Source organism: Garra rufa, chromosome 6, assembly GCF_049309525.1.
Source record: "Garra rufa chromosome 6, GarRuf1.0, whole genome shotgun sequence".
NCBI lineage: Eukaryota > Metazoa > Chordata > Actinopteri > Cypriniformes > Cyprinidae > Garra > Garra rufa.
In genome coordinates this window covers 23,360,705-23,380,482 of record NC_133366.1, presented here as the reverse complement: position 1 = coordinate 23,380,482, position 19,778 = coordinate 23,360,705, and the positions used below count along the sequence as shown (strand labels likewise).

Genomic DNA, 19,778 nt, shown 5'->3' with positions numbered 1-19,778 from the left:
TAAAATGCTTTACACATCTAAAATGTGTTATGTCTCTGAGAAAGTGTCTTAATACAAATTGTTTTACTGCCTCTTATATTGCAAACTTCCAGGTGCACACTGAAACACCTCAACCATGTGCAGTGTGTGATAAAAGACAGGAATTAGTTGTCACTTCAGAAAATCAAACACCTGAACATCAGAAGACCCTGATCTGACATGTTTATAATAACAAGCGGAAGAGGAATGTGAGGAAGTAGTAGGTGATGTATAGTGAGGGCATCTATAATGCCTTTTGGATAATACTGTAACTAACATCTTAGAAATAACTTCACAGTACTTGAATCAAAATCATGGGTGGAACATAAAAGAACATTGACAAGAAGTATTTTAGGTTGTGCAGATATTACATAATTTTAATATTAAGTAAGTATAAAAAATAACTGAAGATAGACCTTTGTGCTGTGGCCGCATTACCGCCTTGGGTGTGCATTATTTTCTAATAATTTAACGGACCGGAGTCAATTATTTCACTTATACTACAGTTACCACACCTCGAGATATTGTTTATACATAATAAAAGACATTTGTCAGGTTTTAAAATGCTCTTGAGTGTAGGAGTGTAATTTCTTATCGACCTCATCCCATGATTCCAAAATGTCACTTTAAAGCTACAGTAGTCAACATTTAAAGTGGATCAAAACAAGTTCATCAAAGTTGTCCTAAGACAAGAAAGGGTACTGTTTTGGTTTTAGGACAACTTAGTTGAAAGGTTTTAATCGACTTCAAATGTTTACTACTGTAGTAAAGGAGGCTTGATTCATTGAAAGCAGACTAATGCAGTTATTAACGCAGAGAGAGAGACTAATAGCGAACTGTAAGTTTATCTGCTTCAAAAACAGCACTGTTATTACCTTGCTAGGGAGAAATATCATGTAGCTTTTAAGTTGCTAGACTATTTTACTGCTAAAATTGACAACACGTTTCTATGCAAGCCGGTGCCCATTCTGTATGTGTGTGCCTTTGTGAAGGAGAGAGAGTGAGAGAAAGAGAATATGTGCTATCTCTAGACAATACAACTGTCCTATTGCTTACTAAGACTGGGTTTTGAAACAAATTTCACAATTCATTTGAATTTTGATTCACAAGCTCTCGATTTGATCCGATTTCTGATTTGATTCACTATTGATTATTTTGGATGTATAGAAGGTACAGTACATGCTAAATTTTCTCAAGGAAAAAAATCTCTCAATGCTGTAAAATATACATGAGAGTCAGTTGGTACTACATTACTATGATATTGTTTTATATACAAACACTTAAATTACACTAATAATAATAATAAAGTTAAAATGACATAACTACATTTCTACTCCAATTAGGTTTTTTTTAATATATAAATACATATATATATAAACAACATTTAAATGGTGGCTGTCATAAATAAAACTTGACTTGATTTATTCAAACATAAATTCAAACATTGAAGAACTGTACAAATTGTAATGAATATGTTATATGGTGCATATAATTAGCAAAATGCTAAAAGTTTATTTCTCTAGCTGACTAACAAATTTACGGTCACCGAATATGTTTTTCTGAGGTAAACACTGATTGACTGATTACATGACACAGATCTGGATTTCGGTAAGTTTTACTCTTTCTTTTAACATACCTTCGGATGTTTATTTCATGCTGAAACTGGTATTAAACCGGAGGAGATGATCATTTCACATGCCACTTTTCTTAAACTGAGACGCAACAGCGATCTCTCACTACACATTAAACAGCACCAAAACAGCATTTATTGTTTGAATACCTTAATAAAATGGATATCATTTGAAACCTGATACTTTGTTTCATGTCAAATGTAACAAAGCACAAGGCTTATTGCGATTTTTTGGATGGGAGGTGTGCTACGATGTTCCGTTCATGAACTGAAAACAGGCTAGACTAAGCGATTCTTGGGATTTAACAATCAATATTGTTTCCTAAAAATGAGAATCGATTCAAATCAAGAAATCAATATTTTGGTTTACTATATTTATTTGCTTGGTTGGCATGTGGATTTTGGTTCTTTTGCTATAACCTTTGAATAACTGAAACCATTTGCCAAAGTGATAATGAACTGTAATGAGGTCAATTCCTGCCTGGAACTACTGTTGCCATGCTTTTCTTTAAAAATAATTGCACACCTTAGAGCATTCATCAAAAACGAGCACTTCTATATTACTGAATAGGGGAAAAAAATGTAAAAAATAAATAAAACATGACATGACCCAACAGAGACGTTAGATGATAAATCTACAACACACCTATGTAACACTGTACAGTTTTTGCGATCAGCTGATGGACACAAGGGTGTGTGATTGGGAGAAAGGGAGGAGACGGAGGAAAGGTATCGCAGGAATGCTGACGTGACCACAGCGCAAGAGGAACGGTGCCACTTCAGGCCAGGCAAAAAGCCACCCCTCTCCCAGCTCACCGTGTGCTTGATCCAGAGGGGTAAATTATCCTAGGATCCTCTATTTATACAGTGTGTATATTTACAGCAGTGGATGATTGGGATGCTGCAATGTGCGAAAGCAATGTGAAAACGTTGCCGTCCTTTCTGGGACAGAGTTATTCTGAGGCAGAGAAAGTTTTGGCTGATGCTGGCAAAGCTGAATAACATAGCTACCATGACTTTGAGGGCTTGGTCCATTGAACCAGCCTTGAACTAAGCAAATCTAAGCAAAGTTTGGATGAAATTCATCAGAAATATCTTTTTATTTTGTAAAGCTGTTTCTAACAGTATAATCCTGACGTTCCCTCAAGAACCTAATTATAAAACATATCCTAAAGGCACCAAAGCTTTGCTTTAAAGTGACAGAATTTATATGCAAGTGTTGATTGACTAGCATGTGGCCGTTGACATACTTGTTGACAATATTTCTACTTTATTGGGGGACATGTAGAGGCACCCTTCTTGTGCCCAACTATGACTGCATGGACATAGTAGCATGTTGTCTGTTAGCATGCTTGACTTGTACTACGGCTGAAGAGGTGAAGGGTTGAGCGCTGGCAGCGGCGTTTGTCTGTAATCTATGTATCCCGAGACAGTGATGCATGGCCACAACTGTGGTGTACAGCTGGATACAGCCATACTGTATGTTAACACGGCTATATGTCAGATTTAAGGTTAGGAGATGTTCAACTAAGATAACAATACTGGACCTGCGAATGGTACTGTCAATAATGATTAATGTGACTTTTGTTTCTAAACAAATTCTGTTTTTATGTAGTCTAGTGGCTTTTTTGCATTTGCATGAGGGCTTTCAAAAAAAAAATTTGGTCAGATCAGCACTTTTTTTTTAAATATATACGTATGGTACAGTAGGATCAGAACAAGTATATATACATTTAACTAAATCTGACAAATTGTAAATTTATAGTACTGTGCTGGCTGGTTTCCACCAATCAATCAGTACTACACTAACTGTCCACTTTAGGTGCTTGTGCATTAGTTATAAGTGCACCGAAAGTTATTTTAGCAAAGTAACAAAATAGAAACAGACTCATCAAGCACCCGTGGCATGCTGGGTATTCGGCGAATGCTAACAGGGGTTTTTCACAAGCGTTGCTAAGAGTGGCGTAGTGTTGTCCCAAACACGTATCCGAATAAACAGAGTGCCCTTTATTTTGGTTCAAGTTATTAAAGGCATCAAACAATTCATTAGTGGAACGCTAGTTCCACAATTTGCATTGTTAAATCCTGCGTATATTTACTCGCCATGAAGATTTACGACCTTTGCCTTCTCCAAGGGATTTCTGGTTCACAATGTGCTGAAAGGTCTGGATCACAGTAAATTTAAACTCATAAATTCAAGCTTTGGTAGCATTTTAGAAAACTTCTATCCATCTCAACCTCGTGGGAGTCACTGAAACTTTAAACATAAAATATGATCAAACAGTAGTTAATATTTATATAAAGTATTTAGAAACTTAAAATATTGAATCTGTTCTATCTATCTATTCATAAATTACATTAACCTTAATTAATAAATGTGAGAAACATTGTTCACTGTTAGTTCATAATCCAAAATGCATTAACTAACAAACTAAACCTTATTATAAAGTGTTAACCAGTTAAATTATTTTGGAAGCTGCGATGAACTGTATCTTGGGACATAATTAACCATCAAAACATGTGCGTATGTTCAGTAATATGATGCTTTGAGTAAACGACTCTTGTTGAGTTTACATTATTGGAGTTAATTAGTTCTAATGAACTAAGAAATGCCCGTTATCTGAGATAATGATGAGCGAAACAGAAATATTATTGGTCATTTAATCGGATATGTGAGGCCGTATCAATTCCCATATATCCGTTTGAAACACTGCGCCATAAATGGAAAGAGGGTATTTATATCTAGATGCGACCACAAGGTTTCCATACACAGTATGTATTCTCAAGTATCTACCCTGATTCTCACTTCAGCTAGGTCATGCTAAGCTGAAGTTGCGACATACAAACATGAACAAAATAGTGTTTTAAAGCTCTGCTTTTTGTAATATAGCTTATAGGTGAAGTATATAAATAAATAAATCTTCATCAAAGAATTAAAGCAATTTCTCCACCTTTTTTGCAATTGATGCTGGACGCTTGTATTGGAGCCCAAGATCATGTGTCACATTAAGGGATAAACTCTATGTACTCCTGACAGCCTTGGGGGATTTCCATCATCATCATCCGGTGGACGCATTTAAAATCCCATCCCCAGTGACTGCAATCGCAAAAGATATATTTGGACTCTCTAGAAATAAATTTATATGCTAGGATTTTTTAGGCAGGCAGCAGGACATCACGCCCGTTAGGATCACTGTGAATCAAGCCATAGGCCAAACTACGCTTATGGTTGGCAAATAAAGTGTTGTTAGGAAATGTGCCAGAATATACCTTTCAACAGCTTAGCGCTGCTGATTATTTACAAGGATGCTTGGGTAACTGGAAGAATTAAGGAAAAAAAGATTCAGAAGTTCAAAAGTTATTCAAAATTCCAGTACACTCTTAAAAACAAAGATTCCAAAGGGTGTTTTTGCAATGATGCCATAGAAAAACCATTTTTGGTTCTGCAAAGAACCTTTCAGTGAACAGTTCTTATAAGAACAATTTTGAAAAACATTTTAAATAAAGAACATTTTTTCTGCATCTGAAAGGTTCCATGGATGTTGCCATGTCGATGCCAATAAAGAACCTTTATTTTTAAGATTGTAGCAACCGTTGTTTTATTATTTTATCACAATAAAGTGCCTTTTGTCCACCTGTTTAACCAACTGGAATGAGTATTGTGTGGCTTGACCTTTCAACTGCCCCATGAGGTGACCCCCCCAATTTACAAGCATATGAACAGAGTATAGCAACCTAATAAACATGTAATTTTAGTTTTAAACACAACATTAGTTTATTGACTGAAAACCAAAAGACTGTAAAGTATTATTAGAAAAAAATACTAAAAGATACTAAAAGTACAACATCAAGTAATGGCAATTAAACCTTTGTACACACACACACACACACACACACACACACGTGTTGTGTTCACATGTTTTATGGGGACATTCCATAGGCGTAATGGTTTTTATACTGTACAAACCGTACTTTCTATCGCCCTACACCTACCCTACACCTAAACCTAGCCCTCACAGGAGATTGTGCACACTTTTACTTACTCAAAAAAACTCATTGTGCATGATTTATAAGCCTGTTTCCTCATGGGGACCTAAGAAATGTCCCCACAAGGTCAAAATCTACTGGTATTACTATCCTTGTGGGGACATTTGGTCCCCACAACGTGATGAATACCAGGTACACACACACACACACACACACACACACACACACACACATTTATACCTTCCCAATAACTCTTAAAACATTTTATACAAATGTTTAAATCAATTATGAAAACATATTAGATTTATTTTTTGTTAACATTTTTTTATTATGTTTTAATATAATTTTTAAGATGTGAAATTGCCAATATTACCTTTTTTGTCTCTATTGCTCCAACAGAAGGCGCTGTTGCTACTATTGAGCTATATCTCTAATTATTTTGGCAAGGTAAAGTAAATTAATACTTTTAAAATACACACATACTTTTAAATAAATATATTTCTAGACAACCTTGAAGCATTTGCCAAGCCTAGTAAAAAATTACTATATTTAAAGTACATTTATTTCATACTAATTATAGTTCAAATCTATTAACATATTTACTGACATACCATTTGAGACTTACTGATTTAATTATTAATTAAACTTCATTTGGAGTACTATTTGTGCGCAATGCACATTTCTTAATATTATGTTGATGAGGACTGTGTGATCTTTGAATAATATCAGTCTTTAAATGCAAGATATGTCTACCTAAAGTATACTTGCAATAGTTCCACTTTAGCACAATCAAAAATCCTTCAGTATATCTTTAGCTGGAACTCAGCCCTACTTTTGCACAATTAACATGCATTAAGTACAAAACTAGTTGTTTCAATTTAGTACACTTGAAGTATACAAGTTTAGTATATCAGAAGTACAATCGCAAGGCATTTTATTAGGTACATACATATGTAAATGTATTTGTAGTATACTTAGCATGTATTTCAATGTATTTCAAATACATTTTATTATATTTATTTTTCACTAGGGACATAAATAGAGACTTCAGAATTTCACAACAGTCTTGTCTTGGTTTATATATTTTCTTTCCTTTTTAATTTCAACAGCTAAAACTAGTCTTAATATGAACTTTTTTGCCTTCAGTGGGTAAGAAAGGAGAAAAAGAGAGGAAGGGTTAGAGTGAATCCAACACTTTGGGGGGCTGTCCAATGTGCTGCCTTAAATTAGCCGTGGGAGAGGTTGGACTGAGGGTGGAGCTTTGTGCTGTCACTATCTCCCTTGTTAAGTATTACCTGCAGTGCTTCAGTAGGTTAGCAGCACTTGTGCTGTGTGTAAGGACAGAGAGAGGGGGGAAACGTAGCAGTGAGATCAAAACCAAGCCTTGAGAAATCAAGGGAATCATCCTAAATCTTGCTTGGACACTGTGGTGCATTTATTTTTGCAAGTCCATGCAGTGCAACTAGCTATAAAAATATGGCTGGTTGTCTGCAAAGAGAAAGGCTGAGTGGAGCAGGAGCAACTCTGAAGTGCCTGTTTATATTGATTTCATTAGGATGTTGTCTCTCTAAAGCAGGCGCAGACCCTTTTGACATGGCTTTCCGCCATAGGCATCAATCTGGACCTACTGCTGAAACAATATTGGTAGCCAACAATGGGATTAGAGTGCCCTTTGGACGCTCTGTTTATCTGGACCCTATCAATGACCTTGTAACTGAAGTGCACGCAGGAGACCGCTGTCACATTACAGTCCTGGACAATGACCCACTGGCCCAGAGACCTGGAATGCTTACACCCAAGAAGTTCCCCTGCGCTTTTGGAGCAGAAGAGGTCAAATATACTCATTTTGGTTCCCGGAGCCCAAGCAAAGACCATGTGAAACTACAGCTGAGGTATGACTCCCACACAGACACGGTGGTGGTTCCTTTCATTCTTGAAGTTGAAGTGGTCTTTCAGCAACTGGAGGTTCTCACTCGTAACATGCCTCTGGTTGTGGACAAGCTTAATGGGCTAAGCAACCCGATTGACAAAAAAACACTGGAGTTTGCATATGAAGATGGTGTCACTACATGCAAGGTGACCACACTGGTTGGCGCAGGCAAACTTCCCAGGTATGGCAGTCTTACTGATAACTCTGTTAACGGCCAGATGATTAATTGCGATGATTTTGTCAAGAAGGGAATTCAGTATCAACACACTGCAACCACAAACTCTCCTAACAGAGACTATATTCCAATGCTAGTGGAAGTACAAGATAATGATGGCAATACTATCCAACAGGAACATTTCCAGATAATGGTTAGAATCAAAGAGGGTACTGAGAATACACAACCAAAACCTAGCTTTATATCTATGATGATGATGGAGATTGACCAATTTGTGATGACAGCCATTACCTCAGATATGCTGGCAGCTGAGGATATTGAATCAGATTCTGAAGATTTAATCTTTAACATAACATCTCCTCTGGGTTATCAGCAGGGCTATATTATCAGCACAGATGACCAAAACCAGCCAATCACGTCTTTTCATCAGAGAGATGTTAAAGATCTGAAGATCGCTTACAAGCCTCCCTCTGAGGATTCAGAGGTAGAAAGAATTTTCCAGATTGAATTCGAAATTGTTGACACTGATGGTGCTGTTTCAGATCCGTTTGCATTTATGATTGTTGTGAAGCCAATGAACACTTTAGCGCCAGTGGTAACCAAAAATACAGGACAGCTGCTTTTTGAGGGTCAATCAAGACCACTGTCCAGCTTACAAAATTTAGAGATCAGCGATGAGGATAATCTTGATGATGTGAAGATTACAGTTGTTGATGGCTTAAAACATGGAGAGCTGACAGTGCTAGGGTCTCAAAGAAAATTTTTCACACCAGTGGATCTAGATGCTGGCATTGTTGTCTACCAGCATGATGGAAGTGACACCTACAGTGACAATATTATATTCAGAATGACTGATGGCAGTAATGAAGTAGAGTTTTTATTCCCCATCACAATTGCCCCCACTGATGACGAACCCCCTATTATAAATGCAAACACTGGTATTGTGCTTTTCAAGAATGAAGTGATGCAAATCTCCCCCTTTATTCTAAGTGCCACTGACATTGATTCAGAGGACTCAACGATTAAATTCATACTAGAAGAGCCATACTCAGACATCGGTGAGCTGCTCCTCAAGCAGGTGGAGCCTCCTCCGGATCCATCTGCTTGGAAATTTAGCTCAACAGATGAGATGTTTGAACAGGTGGTGACAGAATGGTTTCAGCAGGATATTCTGGATGGTAAGCTGTTTTATCGTCATAAAGGACCTCATAGCACCACAACTGTGATTGATCAGTTTGTCTTCAGAGTCCAGGATGACAATGACCCACCAAATCAATCAGGAGAACATACATTCACCATTAAAATACATCCGGTGGATGACATTCCTCCAGAGCTTTACCCTGGCACCACCTTACACATGGAGGTCAAAGAATACGAGCTGACATTTTTTAGAAAAAAATATCTACGTTACACAGACCTAGACTGTGATGACAGGGATCTTAAATACACCATCATCAAACCTCCTACTGACACAGATGAAAACAACCCGGTTCCTCTAGGTGCCATTGTGCTGACTGATAGCCCTGACATCATAATCAGTGAGTTTACGCAAGCTCAAGTCAACCACCATAAAGTGGCATACAAACCCCCAGAACAAGAGCTCGGTATTACTCCCAAAGTGGTCCAGTTTACATTCAGTGTGGAGGACACTGCTAGCAATTCAGTTGATGGACTATTTACAATCTTTTTACAACCTGTTGACAACAAACCCCCTGTAATTACTAACACTGGCTTCACTGTTCTGGAGCGAAATACTTATATAATAACCAAAAATGAACTGGACACCTCTGACCAGGACACTGAGGATGAGAACATTAAATTTACAGTGACCCAGATTCCCAGGTTCGGGCAGCTGCAGTATTTAGGAATCGACATGTCTAATGGCCAGACATTTGTGTTGGAGGACATCGAAAATAGCCGACTGGCCTACATCCACAGTGGTGAAGAATCTCTTCAGGATGTCATTAAGCTGGACGTTAGTGATGGCTTCCATGAAGTCCCCATTGTTGTCAAGGTCAGCATCAAGCCGGTCGATGATGAAACTCCAAAAATTATGCTACCCGCAGGTTTGTTAGGGGCGTCTATTGATGTACTTGAAAATGGTGCAACAGAAATCACCAGTAATGTTATCCAGGGTCGTGACGAAGACACAGATGACCTCATGCTGACCTTCATAGTTGAGGAGCCTCCCAGACTAGGAGAAATAATGGTGAATGGAGCTCCAGCTGAGCGCTTCACGCAGCAAGACATAATCAATGGTGTGGTCGTCTATGTTCACACTAGCGGTGAAATTGGTCCCATCAAAGAGCACGATTCTTTCAATCTTACCATATCTGACATGTCGGATGAATGGGTTGTTGGTGGCAACAAAGTCCAAGGCGTTCGTGTCCACGTCACCATTCTCCCTGTAGACAGCATCCCACCTATAGTCAGTGTAGGCGGTCAGTTTGTAGTAGTTGAGGGTGAGAAAAATGTTATCACATTAGAGCACATCCAAGCTGAGGACATTGACACTGATAATGATGACATTCTGTGTACTATTATCGTTCAGTCCACATCTGGCTATGTGGAGAACATCTCCCCAGCTCCTGGCTCTGAAAAATCCAGAGCAGGCACTGCTATCACCGCGTTCACCATTAAAGATGTTGCTCTGGGTCACATCTATTACGTCCAAAGCATTCACAAGGGTGTGGAGCCAGTGGAGGACAGATTCACTTTCCGCTGCTCTGACGGCATTAACTTTTCAGAAAGGCACTTCTTCCCCATTGTCATCATCCCAGCCAATGACGAAAAGCCAGAGATTTTCATTCGTGAGTTTGTTGTCATGGAGGGGATGAGTTTGGTAATCGACACTCCTATTTTGAACGCTGCTGATGCAGACATCCCAAATGATGAATTAACTTTTGAAATACTTAAAAACCCAAAACATGGAAACATAGTTCAGCAGTTGAGCACTGGAACAGTTTCAGTGGTGAAATTCAGCTTGGAGCAGATCAAGGAGGCTTCCAATATTGTTTATGAGCATGATGACTCAGAAACCAAAGAAGACAGTTTTGAAATTCGACTCTCTGATGGCAAGCACACCGTTGAGGAGAAAGTCATTATAATGGTCATTCCTGTTGATGATGAAACTCCAAGAATGGCCATCAACGATGGCCTTGAAGTAGAAATTGGAGAAACCAAAGTAATAAGCAACAGAGTTCTGAAGGCCACAGATCTAGATTCTGAGGACAAAGAGCTTACTTACATTGTCCGCTACGGCCCAGGCCAAGGCTATCTTCAGAGAATTACCAAACATGGACTTGTCATTGGCAACATCAGCGTTGGAATGAATTTCACTCAAGATGAACTTGACAAACAGTTGATTCAGTATGTTCACACAGGCCAGGAGGGTGTCCGTGACCTTCTAAAGTTTGATGTAACTGATGGAATCAATCCCCTCATTGATCGCTACTTCTACATTAATATTGGAAGCATGGACATGGTCTTCCCTGATGTTATCAACAAGGGTGTGACCCTCAAAGAGGGAGGTAGGGTCACGTTGACCACAGACCTTCTCAGCACAACTGACATCAACAGTCCAGATGAATATCTAAGTTTCAGCATCACTCGTGCTCCCAGCAGGGGCCATCTTGAAAGTACCGATCTCCCAGGGGTGCCCATCTCCACCTTCACTCAGCTGCAGCTAGCTGGCAACAAGATCTACTACATCCATACATCTGATGATGAAGTGAAGATGGACAGCTTTGAGTTTGAGGTCACAGATGGCTACAACCCTGTCTTCCGCACCTTCCGTGTATCCATTACAGATGTCGACAACAAGAAGCCAGTCTTGACGATCAACAAGTTGGTGTTGGGGGAGGGAGAAACCAAGCTGATCACACCTTTTGAATTGACAGTGGAGGACCGTGACACACCAGACAACCTGCTGAGATTTGTAGTCACTCAAGTGCCAGTTCACGGCCAGCTTCTGTACAATGGAACAAAAGTGATTACATCATTTACCAAACAGGACCTAAATGAAAACCTTATTACTTACAGGCACGATAGCACAGAAACAAATGAAGACAGCTTTTCTTTCACAGTTACTGATGGAACTCACACTGAATTTTATGTTTTCCCTGACACTGTATATGAAACTCGTAAGCCTCAGGTGATGACTATTCATATCACTACGGTGGACAATGGGGTGCCTCAAATCGTCGTAAACAAAGCAGCACCCACTCTAAGGGTTCTTCATACTGGTCATCTTGGATTTTTGATTACCAGCAAAGCTCTAAAGGCTGAGGACAGAGACAGTCCAAACAAAGTGCTGAAGTATGTTATAACTGAGACTCCTCTTCATGGCTTTATCATGAATTCCGCTTTGGGCAATGATAGCATCAAGTCCTTTTCACAAGGTAAGTTATACTAATTTACCTTTTTGCTTATAAAATATATTATGCAAAACATGTCACTGTTACTTAAGATCTCTAACTTTTCATACTCAATCCTTTCTCCTTACTAGCTGATATTGATGACATGAAGATTTGCTATGTGCTTCTTGACGGTTCCAATGCCACAAGTGACATATTCTACTTTTCAGTGGAAGACAATGGTAAGAATGTCCCTCTCATTAACTGGAAGTGTCATGTGTCTCTAAAGCTGGTGTAGGAATTCAGAAGCTTTCAGTTGCTCCTTTAAATCAATTTTGCCGAAGGGGACTTTTCTAGGTTGATTTATAATTAGTATTAAGTATTAAGAGTTAGTATTAATCGATGTTTGATGCTTCAGTGCTTCTTAATGAAGGATTTTAACCTGGTCAAAATGCCAACACTTTCTGAGTTTAACTGTCAGGTTTGGAAATCATTCTGTATGCCGCCCTGTCCTGACCTAAACACACTCTGACAAGAAAAGGAAACACTGATGTAACAAAGAATCTTTTCATCTTGGATGAGCCTGGACATGTTGGTAGCTTTGGTGGTCAGTAAATAATAGCGTTTAGCTAATATGGATTGAGGATCATAATGTCTAAGCAAGGCTGTAGTTTTTTTGTCCAGGATTTCATTTTTACTCATGTTTGAATTCACTGCCAAAGTTAATTCATATGATCAGCACTAACATGTTTTTGTATCTGTATGAAATCCTTAACTGTAAACTTAAGAAGGAGCAGACATTTGCTTGTTAGTAGTTTAACTGATGGCACTTCAACTGCGTAGGAACTGGAGCATGCACCAAGGCTGGCACTGCATCTCTTTGGCAACATTTCAGCTGGAGGCAGTCACTGCTATAAGAGCCAAGAAAGATACACATTTTCAGAGACCTAGCCAAGATGATAGAAACAATACCATTCAGACATAAACCCCAAAGAATCTGGTAATCTCCAAACAGTAATACTTTTCTGAGTACATGTTACAAACCTCAGATTGACACATATGATGTCTAAATGTTATATATAGGTTATAGCTGATGGATAGGAATGAAAAAAGTTCATATCCTAGCTGAAGATGTATTTACATATATTTTCTCCGTCTGTTAAGACTGACTTTATAGTATTTATGCTTAGAGCTCCAGATTACCCAAATTAACCTAATTTACCAAATTAACCTAATTTTTTCCCTTTCCAGTTATTTTTCATGATTTCGGTTTGAGAAACTAGCAAAACACATAGATGTTTTATATCCAAGTTTTCTTCAAACCCCATAACAGAAGTAACATTTTTCATTGAGGACACTTTAAGTTCAACAATTTGTTTATCTATATAAATCCATCATCCTGATAATTAAGTATATTAAGCATGTTTCAGTTTAAAGGCTTCAACATCTCTCAAGGTGATGATACACAGGGCAACTTGTTTGAGCAATGTTGCTGAGCAATGTTGCTGGGCAATGTTGCCGTCACTGGGCAACCAGGGCCCAAGACCAATCTGAAGTATCCAGATAGAATTTGTTGCCCGTTCTTAATGGGAAAGTTCCCAAGAAACATTGCTTAAAAAAGTTGCCCCATGTATTATTATCTTTAGACTGCAATCAGAACATGAGGGTCAAATCGTTTTTGTACACAGTTATGATTACACCTCCATATGTTGCGCTTTCAAGACATAACATGCTTGCTTGGTAGCTCAGAATTGGACTTAGGATGCGGAATCCTTGGGTACGAATCCTTTGAAAAACAAAAGACCAGGCTGGTCAAACAACATGTTTGCACACAAACTCAGAAAAAGGAAACTGAGGTAAACACAGGCACAATAGCTTGCATGATACAAGAGGAACACGAATGCACACATCTATGTATAGATCAGAGTTTCTAAGGACAGGAGTGAAGACGAGGTGTGAAGAAGGAACTGCTGTTATGGATACCAGTAGAATGCTAGCCATAATATGAGAGTTATGTGCAGTGTGAGTCAGGTGGTAATATTTCAATCAGTTGCTGTTGGACAACATACCTAAAGTACACAGGTCATTTGGCTTTATTTATTTTAACTTTATTAATGTTACATTTTCACCACAAAGGACTTAATTTGGATACCAATCCACCATTTTAAGTCAAGCTTAAATATGTGACCAAGGACCACAAAACCAGTCATAAGGGTCAATTTAAAAAAAAAAAAAAAGAGATTTATACATAATCTGAAAGGTGAATAAAGCTTTCCATTGATGTATGGTTTGTTTGGATTGGACAAAATTTGACCGAGATACAACTATTTAAAAATCTGGAATCTGAGGGTGCAAAAAATCTAAATATTGAGAAAATCGCCTTTAAAGTTGTCCAAATGAAGATCTTAGCAATGCATATTACTAATCAAAAATTCCGTTTTGATATATTTATGGTTGAAAATTTACAAAATATCTTCTTGGAACATGATCTTTACTTAGTATCCCAATCATTTTTGGCATAAAATCAGTATGGCAAAAAAAAACTTTGCAAGTTTGTCCTGGTTTTGTGGTCCAGGGTCACACATATCTCTGTAATATTTAAAAAAGTCTTACCATCTACTTGCTTTGTAAGTGTAATAAGATCAGAATGAATTTCAAACTGCCTACAAGTTACACTTTTATTTCACCAGACTTTGTATAATTAACTATTGGCAAGTTGCCAATCATAATTGATGTATTATATATTATTTGCATGGTTTATTCTAAACAAACTTAATAGTTTAACTTTTATTTGCTGTCAGTGTTCACATAAAATATACTTCTATAAAGTACAAGCTTAGGTTTCATAACAGAAATTACGCTGATCGTATTAGGGACATAACTCTTATCCAAAGCGATGTTATATGATCATTTGCTAGATGGTGGAATGCATTTCCTCTGAGATTTGTGGCACCAGCTACACTGACCCGAGTGTAGAAGTCATTGCAGAAAGGGATTTGTGTGTCAAGGAGCAGAGATCTGCTAACAGATCTCCTTTCAAAGATCTCTCTATGCCTGGCTGAAACTCAAAGCCATTACAAGATATGCTGAAAACCCTGGGGCTTCCCCTTGCTTAGCGCTTCTTTTGAGCTATAGAAGATGGAGACGCTCATATGCCTTGGTTGGGTTGGGATTTTCTTCCAACAATTACTCAAGATAATCAAATGTGAGTATTGTTTCAAAAGCTCTATTCCAAAACCTAGCTTTTGAGGCATCTTAGGTGCTCTGCTGGCCAAATCCTAAGGAGGCATTACATGTACAGTATCTGGTCTGCAAAGTCTTTCTCAAATTTTGTGGTTTCTTGTGCATCACAGACGTCTGCACCTAATCTGTGTGTCAGACATGTAAACACCAAAAAGATTTACTGCTCTTTGGTGCGCATGAAACATTGGAGCCACATCTCCATTGCCTTATTTCCTTCTTGCAGCTCATATTTGCTAGAGGATATGATGCACGGTTCTGGGGTTATTCTTATCTCTCACAGATGGCAGAGTTTTTCCTGTGATCTGAGCCTTGAGATCACCCTATGGTGCCTTTCCCTCCTAAGCGTACTTTCTCTTGATCTCTCTTCCTCTGCCTGCCACTGACAACTTAGGCGACTGGTGTCAAAGGGGATGTGGCTGGTCTACCATGCCATAATTCATCACCCCGCAGTTTGGGGATCAGGTGCCTGGCTTTCGCAGATGTCACGTGGACAAGTACAGTACCTGCCAGTGTCCAGTTGTCAAATATTCCCCCTGTGGAATGCCTGGAATTGCATGAGGCGCCTAACATAGACTTCCATGCTTGGTGCTTGTGAGATGCCATTATTAGATGCAGAGGAAATGGCCAGAGCTTCTCAGGTCAGAAAGATGTGACCCATATTTGAATATGACTTCATGTTACCTCGTGAAATCAGATGGGTCTAATCTGAAGCATAGTCATACATTTTCATGTTTGGGATACTTAACATGGCCCTGGTTCTTATAAGTATAAAATGATATGGATGTACCAGGCCAGTTTAGTCTTGCAATATGCCTCTGGCAGTGAATGTTAATGTCCTCCCAGCATTCACTCCCATGCCTGAAGCTCTATACATCTATTGACCTGCGGCACTGAGGTGAAGATCTATCAAACTCTATACTTACCAAAGAGTCATTACATGTAACACATCAATCTTTCTACAAGCAAAGTCCATTTTGTTACATCATTGGGTGAGCTTAATACATACAGAGCTTTCTGACATACAGTTGCATTCAAAGGTCCAGAAAGGTGGTAAGGACATTGTTAAAATAGTCCATGTGACAACAGTGGTTCAACCATAATGTTATGAACCTACTAGAATTCTTTTTTGTACACAAAGAAAACAAAAATAACAACTTTATTCAATTATTTATTCTCTTTCTGTTTCTGAATTTGTACATCCTCACTTGTATGATTTTGTATGATTTGTCTAGACACCAGTGACAAGTAGGTTTAGTGCCGGGGTTGGGGTAGGCCATTGGGGAACTCGTAAAACACGCAGTGGTGTCAAAAGTATTCACATTCATTACTCAAGTAGAAGTATAGATACTAGGATTTAAAGAGACTTTTGTAGAAGTTGAAGTATCAACTCAAGCTTTTTACTCAAGTAAAAGTATAAAAGTACTGGTTTCAAAACTACTTAAAGTAAAAAAGTGAAAGTAATGTAAGGAAAAAAATGCCATTAAGGACAAAAGATTGGGCCGCGCCACAGGGGCCTATTGTGCACTACCCCACCTCCCCAAAAAACATTTCTAAAGGCCATAGTGACTATGTTATATTAAAATGTTAATGTTGAAAAATTTGGGATGCACTAGGCTACCTGTTTCAGCCGCATATATGCCCAATGAAAATAAATGCATTTTATTACAATGCAAATACACTAGTATACTGACTAGTATTAGTAAGATATTGTCACAAGAAAACATTACAATAGTTATATGTTTTTTTTTTTTTATAATTCATAATAATAAACTATAAAATTTGTAATAAAAATGACAGTAATTATGTATTGGCGTTTATCACTTTACCTCATCATGCAGCTGTTTTCAGCAGCCCAGCAGAACATACAGAACCTTTAATGTTCTCATATCACACAACTGCCTAACACAACTCTGTGTTAAATCTGAATGCATCAAGCAACTTGCGCTGTTTATCACTTTGCATCGCGGTGGAAGCGCAGCGTACGTTCGTCAGCGCTGTGTGGGTGACTGATCCCGCCGCTTCACACTTTTGGGCTATTTGCAGTTTCGAATGTCATTTAACCCTTTAGAACGTACGATCACACCGGTGTGATTTGTCTTGGCTGGTCCCTGGAGCGTACGATCACACAGGTGTGATTCGAACGTTTGCCGCATCACGTGATCAGCTGCTGAATTCAAATCTGTTTTGGCGCTTTTGCTGGCTCTGAGCCAGATCGGACGCGCTGAGTGCTTGTCATATTATCACAACTATTCAGTGTTTTCAACCATATAATGCTTATTTTAGGTTTCAGACATTTAAATAGACATAAGTAGGCCTACTAGCAAAACCATACATTTATAGTTTGTAAAATACACACTGATGTTTATGGAAGCGGCAATAATGATCCTACAAATATATTCTGACAGCATAATTTATTGATATCATATACAGATTATGCAGGTAACTATAAAGTTCACTCTCTTTTTCTCCCAGCTCACCAGAGACTTACTTTAATGTCTTTCGGGAGGAGAGGATGAATTTGTGTGTGCTAAATCCCACAGTTCGGATTCAGCGCGAACAAACATGGCGGCGCCCATCACCCGGTATAGATTAACTAACGCGGTCATAATAAAAGTATTTGGACTTTTAAATACATTTACTTGCACATATTTCGAAATCAGAATATCAGATATTTCAAAATATAGCGAGCATGCTTGTGAATATTAATAATAAAAAAGGGAAAACGAAATAAAAGCGATCCACGTGTCTTACAGTGCTGTTGTGGCTGCGGTGTGTCACATGACGCGTCGCCATGGAAACAGTAATGCCCAACATTCCAAAATAACGGTCGCCTAAAAAAACTCACTCTTTGGGGTTAGATAGAATATTTTAAACTCACGTGTGAAAAGGTTAAAACAGCGCCTAATATGGGGGAGGTCTGCCTCGCTACGGAGATCGGCCCACCGGGAATGTCCTGGTTCTCCCCAAAGGCCAGTACATCCCTGCTGGAGTGTGACGTGATTTGTGTTACGTGCAGGTGTGATGGATCATGTACAAACCAATAGGGTGTCGGAATGGGATATGTTTATACTTCTCATCCAACCACAACCAAATTCACAAATTCTTGTGGATGGCGCAATTTATCTGGATAGTTTTTTTCTTTTTTGAACGATGACATGAATGAACACAATTGAGCCGAAAAGAAATAGGAGTAACGAGTCTATTTTTAAAATGTAAGGAGTAGAAAGTACAGATAATTGCTTGAAAATGTAAGGAGTAGAAGTAAAAAGTCGGCTGAAAAATAATTACTCCAGTAAAGTATAGATACCCAAAATTTCTACTTAAGTACGGTAACTAAGTATTTGTACTTCGTTACTTGACACCTCTTAAAATTACGTATGATTTAGCAAAAATCGCAAGAATTTGAGTGAGGTTGTACAAATTTGTATGAATTAGCCACCTTCTAAAATATGCATGAATTGCCATAAAACCAGATTGGCGCTGTTGAGGCAGGAGCTGGCCTTCTGGCGTAGACATCCATCTCTCTAAAGTTGTTCTTTTGGTTTTCTTTTGTGCATAAAAAGTAATTATTGTAACTTCATAACATTACAGATGTCACATGGACTATTTTAACAATGTCCTTACTACCTTTCTGGGCCTTAAATGTGGCAGATGCGTTGCCATCTATGCAGGGTCAGAAAGCTCTCGGATTTCATCAAAAATATCTTAATTTGTGTTCCAAAGATGAACAAAAGGTATTACAGGTTTTCATTTGTAGGTGAACTATCCTTTTAAACCAGAAATTCAGCAGTTATTTATAATCATAATAGAAGATTAATTCTTACTATTAAGAATTATTACTGGTTAGTAATATAAATGTTAGATGTAAAGTCAGGAATTCATTTTTTCAGAAGCTATTAGTGTTAGCTTTAATTACTATGACTTCATTTTTTTTTCTCACCTTTTTTTTCCCTTTCTTCTGCAATATTAAAGGCTGGGGTGACATGAATAAGTGTTATTGTGACCATTACTTAGCCCTACATTCTTTCTATATATTATAGCAGTCATAAATACCTCCAGAGCTTCAGACATCCCTCTGTGACGCCTGAACCCATTAAATGAGTTAGCACCACTCAGCGATGCTGATACTTACTTGGCTTTACTGCTGCTCCAGCTTACAACAGAAACCCTTAAATTGAATACTTCATAACACCACAAAACTGCTATTGCACTGCTCCAATTCTCATGACTTAAAGTGAACTAAAAACAACATTCTGAGAAAACAAGTCTGAAACGCTCATGAGAAAACATGCGTTCAAGGGAGACACTTTTGTGTTGTTTGTTCATTGTAGACACAAATCCCCCTAGAGTGTAGAAAGAAACAGAAAGAACCATGACAGTGGGTTTGGGCCACCCAGACAGTGCCTGCTTCAGTTGTTGCTCCCATGCACAGATAAAAGC

At 38.3% G+C, this 19,778-nt stretch overlaps 1 protein-coding gene across 3 annotated transcripts in view; it reads left to right on the top strand.

Moving 5' to 3' along the window:
• Nucleotides 1–7,111: 7,111 nt before the first annotated feature.
• Nucleotides 7,112–19,778, top strand: part of frem3 (Fras1 related extracellular matrix 3) — a 35,155-nt gene continuing 22,488 nt past the window's right edge. For all 3 annotated transcript variants that reach the window (XM_073842909.1, XM_073842911.1, XM_073842910.1), the window contains exons 1-2: nucleotides 7,112–12,140; nucleotides 12,248–12,337. In XM_073842909.1, the coding sequence (XP_073699010.1) occupies nucleotides 7,112–12,140; nucleotides 12,248–12,337 (5,119 nt within the window). The remainder of the gene's footprint in view (nucleotides 12,141–12,247; nucleotides 12,338–19,778) is intronic.